This window comes from Plodia interpunctella, chromosome 11 (genome assembly GCF_027563975.2).
Source record: "Plodia interpunctella isolate USDA-ARS_2022_Savannah chromosome 11, ilPloInte3.2, whole genome shotgun sequence".
Classification (NCBI taxonomy): Eukaryota; Metazoa; Arthropoda; class Insecta; order Lepidoptera; family Pyralidae; genus Plodia; species Plodia interpunctella.
This window is the reverse complement of record NC_071304.1, coordinates 1,443,532-1,453,597: the sequence shown is the minus strand read 5'-3', so window position 1 is coordinate 1,453,597 and position 10,066 is coordinate 1,443,532. Positions and strand designations below refer to the sequence as shown.

Here is a 10,066-nt window from a genome sequence, read left to right as displayed (position 1 = left end):
ATAAATGTTCTCGTAGGAACAATTAGTTCGTACGATCAACAATTAGTAAGTATTATAATTAGATAGATAATGTCGAGGACTTAGTAAGTTAATTAAAAGACAGGACAATCAAATGTCAATAATGATCACTTTGCCTTCCGAAGCATGATGCATAGATACGAAACATGTAGACATAATGTTATTACTAATTTGGTACCATGGAGTCTTGTGAAGGTATATAGGTATATTATATCATTTTAAAGCTTCTAGCTAGCTTCTAGCAAAGATAAAGATTATTTATTTACAATTTAAACAAATAAATAGCTAACAATTTAAACAAATAAATAGATAATGAAAACTATTTTCACTGACATCGGGAAGCCTGGTAGCTTCATTACACAATATAAAACAAAGTAGTTCCCCGCTGTCTGTCCCTATGTATGCTTAGATCTTTAATAATGTATGCTTAAAACTACGCAATGAATTTTGATGCGGGTTTTGTTAATAGATAGAGTAATTGAAGAGGAAGATTTATAGTACCCGTGCGAAGCGTTTGGGCGTGATTTTACTACTGGCTACCATACGTAAGGTAGGCACCTTATGTCACTCTTCCTTGCGAATAGTATCTATATCATCTGCTACAGCTGTGGCTGTATCCCTTAGTCGCTTTTTACGAACCTTACTATAAGAAAAAATAATAATTTAGAAGTAATCAAAGAGATTTTTATTAATATAATTTATATTTACCTAGTGTAAAAATTGAAACATACAAAAAGTGCATTTATTAATGTAATCCAATTTGTTAACCATGGATGTTAAATCTATTACTGATTGCCAACAATTTAAACAGAAACTAAAAAAATGGCTTTTAGAACAAGTATTCTATGATATAAATGAGTATTTTGATTATATATATGTATATACATACATAGGAATGATTTTAAATCTCTTAGATTTAAAACCATTCCTATGGTTATTATAATTTATTAAAATTAAGATTATATATTGATAATTTTTGTTATTGAAAAATATTACATGTCTGAAAGGGCAATATGTTGAAACTCTCACTTAAATTTGCCTTTTTTGTATGTGTGTACATGTACAAACACAGATTTTGCAATAAATATTTTTCACTTTGGCTTTGACGAAGTTCCTGTTGGCACACTCTGTTGCGTCGCGTCGTTGAGCTTTCCCAATGGAAGCTCCGGGGTAAACTTTTAGTTGATAACGCGCGTTCGGCGTGATAACACGCTGCCGGGTGGAAGTCGATCAAAGCTCAAAGCTCTTTCGATTTAATACGTCTTAATTTATTACTATTACAGCACATAAAATAAGATTTATAAACTTTCGATTCGTATGAAAAGGACTAGTATTTTTAAGTAATAACTAAGTTTTGTGTTAGATTTAAGTTATAAAATGTAACTTTTGTTCAACTTTAATGTAATGTGAAAAGGATTCGCGCAGTTTTGAAACAGGTAAAAACTTTAAAATTCACTTTGCTTGTATTATGTAATATTTTATTATAAGCAACTAATTTATTTTTAAGTTAACTAAGTATGTGTAGGAACAAGTTTCGCAGCTCTACTTGAGCATAAAGCTCAGCGGACTTTTCAGGGTGTTTTTATGCTTTTATTTAAACTTTAAATGTTTGTATTAATTTTTTTTTTCAAATAAACCCCATCACAATCTAAACAAGAGACAGGAGACCCGACACCAAGTTAAATGTAATCGGAGATGAAGACGAAATAAACTTTATTTATATGTTTTTTTTACATGATTTTATTGCTTGGTGTTTCATTATAAGCATATTACACCAAAATCTCGCGTCGTATTTTGGTGTATGTTAGGCTGATTGGTATTTTACATGATTGCCAAATTGAAAGCAGGCAAAGATAGTCACTTAATTTTTATAACTTTAAGTCTCTTCCCTATGGTTTAGTATATTATAATTTGAACTATCTTTAGAAAGAACAATTTCTGGAAAACCAAAAAGATAGATCAAAACATATAATTTAAAATACTCTCTGTCATCATCATCATCATCTGCAGCCCTCCGTGACCCACTGCTGGGCATAGGCCTCCTTCCGTCTCCGCCAACCATCTCTGTCCTGGGCCATCCCCGTCCAGTTGTTGCCAGCAATTTAATAATCTAATAATACTCTCTGTATTTTAAGTGATTTTATATTTTGATGGAATTCGGTCGACGTTATTGCTATTCCAAGATTTTATTGTGATTGCTCCTTGGGGCGGAGATCCGGGAACAAATAGCAATTACATTTTGCGGAATTAGAAATTAGAATAAACAATAGTACATTATTTCGAATTAAACAATACATTTTGACGACCTCGATGGCGCAGTGGTAAAGTGCGTGCCTCTGAACCGTGAGGTCCCGGGTTCGATCCCCGGTCGGGTCATGATGGCTGATTGGCCCGGGCGTTGGCTGTTTATCTATATATGTATTTGTTATAAAATATAGTATCGTCGAGTTAGCATCCCATAACACAAGTCTCGAATTTACTTTGGGGCTAGCTCAATCTGTGTGATTTGTCCTTAAATAATTATATTTATTTATTTAATTAGAAAACATTCGCTTTGTGTCTGCTCTCATCTAACGCAATCGATGCACTCCACATATTTTCTGAATATTATATTGAGCATATTTCTAAACGAAAATCTTTGATCTATAGATAGATGCGTTCGCTCGAACTTTTTGCCGGTATTTTTTTTGTAAATGCTGAAACAGCGCTAGTATATTCAGAAAAACATTGAGAAAACTGATGAAATGAATTTCGACTGCTTGGGAATCGTGCCCCTGGTTAGTGTATGGTTCAAAGGATATCCAAGCCTATTCAAAGTCAAAAGGATATGGGCCATTAAGTGATGACAAATTTAAAGCCCGGTACCGTCCTGGGTGGTATTTTGAAATTATAATCTAAACTATTGTTATAAAGAGGTAAGCGTTTGTGAGTTTGTATGTTTGAGGCGGGTAATCTCTGTAACTACCGAACCGATTTCAAAAATTCTTTCACCATTACAAAGGTACATTATCCAAGATTGCTATAGGCTATATTTTATCTCAAAATTCCCACGGGAGCGGAGCCCTGGGCAACATCTAGTAAATAATAAACTAAAATAATTCTTCTTCGTTGAGTCAACCATTCGAATTGCAACTTGAACCATTATATTTATTGCTAGTAATAAATAATAATAAACCTGTAATTACACTTTTGCAATTATTCCTAACATTTCCAAATACACACAAGCCACCATCTCCAATAAAATCATTGAGGTAACAGGTGACCAAAAGGCTGGCATATTTCCAGGCCAGAGATTAAGCAGCATTGTCAGTATTTTGGGCACGCTACCACCTCAAGGTAACGAATTGCAGGGACTGGCATTTTTGTAAATATATAATATAAATAATTCTTATTTTCTAATTATTTGTTTTAATTTTTTTTAGCTGTATGTATATAGTAGCTTAGGTTAAAATAAATAAGTGTATATTGAATAATTATTTGTCCCCATAAATGTTTAAAAAAAAATAATATATTAGCCAAGCAATGTAGGTATATCACGTAATCATACAAATAAGAAGTTTTGTATGCAATGTTCCGATTTGTGTTTCAGACAGTTTAATTTCCATTCGCAGACTAATTATTGTTGTTTTCTTATTAATAATTCGTATTTATATTATAAATGAGAACGTCAATTACTTTTACACTTCAACGAACATCAATGTCGGCTAATTTTTATTTTGGTGACTATTCGAAGGCCACCAGTAAAAAATTACTGTGACAACGACAATGTCACAGTAATTTTTCGGTTCGATCCCCGGTCGGGTCATGACGGAAAATGATCTTTTTCTGATTGGTCAGGGTCTTGGATGTTTATCTATATGTATAGTACCGTTGAGTTAGTATCCCATAACACAAGTCTAGAACTTACTTTGGGGGCTAGCTCAAATGTGTGGTTTGTCCTCATTTATTTATTTATTTTTTTTATTATAAATGCGCAAATAAGTTTGTTTGTTTGTTACCTCTTCACGCGTTTAGGATGGGATTTCTTCGTATTTTGTTAATATGTGGGTGCCGCCCACATATTAACAAAATACCTCCTCTGGGAAAAGATATTTTTATTAAGAAAAATGGCAGATTTAAATTGCTCATTATTAGTTGTACCCGGGGTGTCATTTGCCTGGAAATTCAGATTAATGGGACAAAAAAGTATTACTGATTCAACCGTTTAAATCAAATAATTTATTTGCTTAAATTTATTTGATCATGAATCTATAATAGTAATAGTAGGTAATAAAAAACAAAAGATTTTTCTTATTAAAATTTGTAATATAATGACATCTAATTGAAGTTTTATTGCATTGTGACATTAAGTAGATTGTTAATTACTACGGTACTTGTTGTTGTACTAGCGAAACTAGTTTTCTGGTTTCTATCTATAGATTAAAAAAGTATATAAAAATTAAACAAAAATCGGTTAGCATTATAAACTAACTGCGCTCAAAAATTTCGGCGAGTTCAAGGGTGAAGAATTATTTTCTACGAGTACTTTTCATCGTGGTCTAAACAAGATAAGATTCAGCCGTCTATCTGTCAGTTGTTATCTTTTAACCGCCTCGTACGACCTCCGCGGGAGATTATAGAGTGAGCTCCAAATTGACTTTTGAATTAATCTAAAGTACACCGCTCTTTTGTTTCTTGGTTGGTTCACAGATATAAAAATGGGTTGGCTCTGTTCAAAATCGTGAAAATACATAAAGTGGAAATGTTTGTTCATTTGCTATTCGAGACTTGTATGATACATTGATGGATAGTGTAATATTGTTTAACCTCGCTTCAAAAACCTATGCTCATGCACATGCACATGCATTATGCAAGTTCCGTCACGTGTGTCTAACCTAAATTACTGGGCTATTGGACAGTCATTTGGTGTTCATTCACTTTACGGACTTCCAAGTTATTAACGGCTGAAAATAACATGGTTCCCGTACTACGTGTCGAATGAACAGATGGAACCATTAGGACAATAATTAGGTCACAGTGGTGTGCTAATGTGAGATGGCGACCGGAATGAAATTCTGTGTTCTGATTTTGTGTCGATCGTGTAAAAAGAATGAGACATCTAAATAAAATAATCCTTTTTGATACAACCAGTTGTATTTCCATTGAAATATTAGGAGATTTCCCTCATTAGGAGACATTTCTGAGAGAACCATTAGGATATTGTACACATAATAAACCAATTGTAAAATTTCAATTAAAAATTCATGTTCGATATCTGAATATACATATATTAGCGTGAAATATAAAAGCATACAACATTTTGTAAGTATTACATTCTTATTATACTTACAATAATGAAAATGAAAACAAAATTACAAATTCAATGTCGAACAGGTCAAGGTTGAATATACATTAGCAAGGAAAATAAAAAAGTTTTAATAAAAAGTTTTGTAAAAACACATACCATAATATGCAAACCGTATACATAATTTCACGGAATTCTGACCTTTCATAAATGTTGCCAACATTGAAACAGCGAAATAAGAATGGAAAATATTTGAGTGAAATAAAAAAAAAAATCAAATATTTGAATGATCAAATATTACTTAATTAAAATTATGAAATTTTAGATGTTTATAGGTAACTAGATTTTGCCCGCGGTTTCGTCTGCGCTAATTTTCCGGGTATGAAAGGTACCCTATGTCCTTCTGAATACTTCAAATTACATGTATGTAAAATTTCAAGAAGATTGGTTGAGTAGATAGAGCGTGAAGAGGCAACAAACTTTCGCATTTATAATATTAGTTAAGTATATATCGGGTACTTAAAATTAGAATGATAAACGAAACAATCTGTTTCGATGTTTGTCTTTGGCGTAGTGAAAAATGTTATATTTTCCATACTACTCGTACAAAATGCAGTTCAACACGATAATAAACTGACAACAAGCGTTTAGTTTCAAGATATCGGGATAAATTTCCTGTTTTCGAGAAATCTTAAAAGGAAAATCGTGCAGAAAACTCGTTTAGCAGGATAATGACGTTGAGCACTTCTAACGAATTGATAGCACAAAAGTGCCTATATAACCTAAAGTACCTGTTAAGGTACTTTAGGTTATATAGGTATATCGTTTATTTATTTATCTACATAACATAACAAAGTAAATATAAAACTTAAAAATACGAAACTAAGTATAGAGGTACTACTTATATCTAAAGAAATTTCTTCCATTCTTCTTTTTCTTATTTATAACATTATAAGCGGCCCGTCCCGGCTTCGCTCGGGTAAAACCATAATAAATAATACACCAAAACCTTCCCCTTGAATCAATCTATCTATTTTAAAAACCTTAATCGACATCCGTTGCGCAGTTTTAAAGATCTAAGCTTACATGTGGACAGACAGCGGGAAGCGATTTTGTTTTATACTATATAGTGATATTAGTAAGGATTTCGGTGGCACCTAGTTCAAAATATGCATGACCGTTCAGAAAGATAACGAAGCGATAATCTCTCTCCTCACGTATTTCCGATTACATTTTGGAGCTATGACGCCTCGAAGTCCAGGGTTCACTTGAAAATCAATCATTAAATTATAATTTTGAATAGTTGGCTTAGCTTTTCCAACTGGCCGTGTCTATCTGAGGTCAACGCAGCGAGTTTAATGAATAATTTGGCACACAATACATGGTTATGATCTATTTAGAACAAAATCAAGTATTTATTCATACAATTGTATGATCTACATGATTCATTTCAAAACTATACTCATTTTTATTGAGCGACAAGAGCCTACATAACTTGAATCAATAATGACATAATAGCATATTGATTCAAGTCGTATAGGCTCTTGTTTGCCAAACAATGTTTCAATATACAAATAGCTTTCCGTGACATGATTTAAAATCAGAGTATTCGATCAAAAGACGTCTAATATATCTAATCTTTCTGAAACTAAACATGAAAATTAGTTACGTTATACACAGGACCACCCACGCAATATATTCAAATATTATGCATGCGTTTGTTTGTTCTTTTTGACTTTCACATGGGAAACCTGTATCTTTTAAAAAAGCTAAAGTATTTGTTTAAAATATTAATATTATATAAATCAAAAAATTTATTGAGTTAGCCCCAAAGTAAGCTCGAACTTATATAATAACTCTATGATACTATATAATTTTATAACATAGTTGTACTATACAGACAAAACATGACCCAGGTCAATCTGAAAATCTTTGTTTTCCATATTGACCTAACCAGATAACGAATTCGGGACTTCCGATGAAACTGTCTAACATTATGTGCCACAGAGGTCATCGAAACACGGCAATCTGCAGTGTTGCCAACTTAGCAACATTCTAGCAAGATCCTAGCATTGTTTGCTGACATACGAGTACAGCTACTATTTTGTGAAACTTGTAACAAAAATTTTTAGCTACCTTTAAAAGCAAGTTTTGAAGTAACGCAGCTATTGATAATCTATACCTATTTAATGTAACATTTAGCTATTTATTTATATAGGCACATCAACAACATAAACACAATACAATCACATTTCACATATTGATAACTTAACATAGTGTTTACAATAATGACAGACGTGCACAAAATTCTATATCAATTTGCTATTAATTACTAAATTCGAGAATGCATTTTAACAAATATTAACAAATATTACTGATTTAAATAATAATGTCAAATTAATATCAAAATCTATTTATAATAATAAGCTATTTCTAGCAACTTCTTGAGTTAAAAAAAAATCTAGCAATCTAGCAATTTTTTGGAAAATGTCTAGCAACTGGGTACAGCTAGCAGTTGACAACACGGCAATCTGTAAACCTCTGGAACTACATTTTCCTGTCACAGAACTGACTTTAACCTACCTTTTGTTTGTTCACAGATGAACGTCGTTTCCAGCCGAGCGAGCATGAATTGATCAAAATGTCTGTAATTATCATTCTGACGGTGATATTAGTAATGAGCAACGCAGGCGTAGGAGCCAAGTCAGCTCAAAATGATTCTGTAGGCGCTAATTTACCATATAATACTAATGAAACCACCGACACAGCATTCCAATTGAATATAGACGATGAAACTGATAACGATAATGCAACTGCAATAGAAATAGTATTTAAAGATTCAGAAGATACTAATGTAATACACAAAAAATCCTGTGAAGTAATAAATAATACTTTGGCAGACGATCCCGCTGTTAATGCGAAAATACTCGGATCTATATATCTAAATAACATATATTCAAGAGTGACCACAAATCTCATAGATGATAAAGTGTCCATAGACAAAATTGAGACAAATGGTGTTAATTTGTACGATTTGGTGACCAGTGAGTGTGGTAGTGCCAAAGTGTGCCCCAGTCTGGTGGCGAATTGGACTGATGACAAGACAATTACCATTGGATTCCTAGGCGCTTATGGTCGGAGTCAGGTGAGTTCAAATGTTTTTAACTATCGTTAAAATGTAAGTATAAATACAAAAAACAAACTACTACTTTTTTATTGAATTTGTTATTTAATGCTAAATAACTTATATTTGGATTAAAAAAAAAAATAGAATTAAGTATAGATATATTGTGAATTGACTTTAAGCTACGTAGAAAATCGCAAAGTATTTTGTCTATACATCGGTGATGTGCAGATTAAAGTCAGCATCAATGTAGTAATATAGGAACATGGAATATCTTGTTTAAAAAGCCTTCCTGTCTTTACCCGCTCCTGCATTTTGTGAGTTGCTTTTCCATTTCCCGAAACTTTGTTCATTAATAATACATTAAAAGGCAATAAGGGCTAAGGTAATTACCTCAAGCTTATGAAAGTTATTTTATTATGTAAGTATTATTATCGTTTGTACTCTGAGAATAAACCATACTTTGCCAGATTAAGTACCTACAGTTTGCCAAAGTAAATTGGAAAAAAAATCATCGATGGATCTTCAAGATGGATTTTAGTGGACGTAGGGATATTTATTGTAATTTTTTTGCCATAAACACATAAAAGTAATTTATTCAGATAATTATAAAAAATAAATTAAAATTTGGCTAATGAAAATAAATTAAATTTATGAAGTATTTAATATTTTGAGAACAGATTTTTTTTTCGATATTTTTTAATAACTACAACAATAACTGTACGGCACTTTGAGCGTATTTACTATAATTAGGTGTCGCTGTTGCGCTATTGCGCTTTTGTCGGCGTCAAATTGGCGTCGTTTGTCAAGTAACTTTATTTACAAAACGTGTGCCGCGTGGGACGGGATATTTTTCAGACACCTCTCCTATTTGGCTGCGACGCGACGTAAACAATGTTTGGCGACATTGATGTAGTGACATTCAAGGTTGGTTACTAAAAAACACAGATCTAGCGACTCAAGTGGATTCCGTTCCGTAGATTCTCGAAAATCTTATACTTCCCGGAAATTTCTAAGGCATACAAAGGAGCAGTATGGAAGCCTGAAAAAACCTGAAAATCAAAAGGAAGAAATTTTCTCAAGTCCATTTTTTAACTTTGTGAAAAAGTAACATGGCTTGTATTCAACAATTTCATTTTCATATAAGAACTTTGTCGGTGGACTCCTTGTCTGTATGAGTATAGAATGGGGCTGATGAGCCATGATAATTATGTATAACAAATAACATACAGTATAAAGCGATCACAGGAGTAGAAAATCGGAACGGAGGCTAAGGTTCTAACAACTACGTTTTCCTAGGTACACTACACTACAAGTTTGTGCAATACAAACTTGTAGTGTAGTGTACCCGTGTGCGCGTGTCTACTAGCCGCTTGTCGCATACGCGCCGTAACCGGATAAAACCGGTTTACGCCCACTCGGCCAGTAGACAAACTGAGGGCCGCGCAACGACAGTCATAATGTTTCGCGTTCCTGCTCAGTAAAAATTGACAAATTTTAAATTGTTTTTAGTGGAATATAAGTCAAAAAAGTGTAAATAGCTATATTCGAATGTGTAAATCTAATATTTTGTTTATTTTATTTAAATATCCTTTGCCGACGCTACTAAAATAGGTAACAATTTCAGACCCCCCTTAGCG

General features: G+C 32.8%; 1 protein-coding gene across 1 annotated transcript in view; it reads left to right on the top strand.

Moving 5' to 3' along the window:
• Positions 1-1,225: 1,225 nt before the first annotated feature.
• The window catches only part of LOC128673858 (guanylate cyclase 32E-like), an 85,927-nt gene continuing 77,086 nt past the window's right edge, over positions 1,226-10,066 (top strand). Inside the window, exons 1-2 of the mRNA XM_053752011.1 lie at positions 1,226-1,454; positions 7,903-8,447. Of these exons, the coding sequence (XP_053607986.1) occupies positions 7,944-8,447 (504 nt within the window). The 5' untranslated portion in view covers positions 1,226-1,454; positions 7,903-7,943. The remainder of the gene's footprint in view (positions 1,455-7,902; positions 8,448-10,066) is intronic.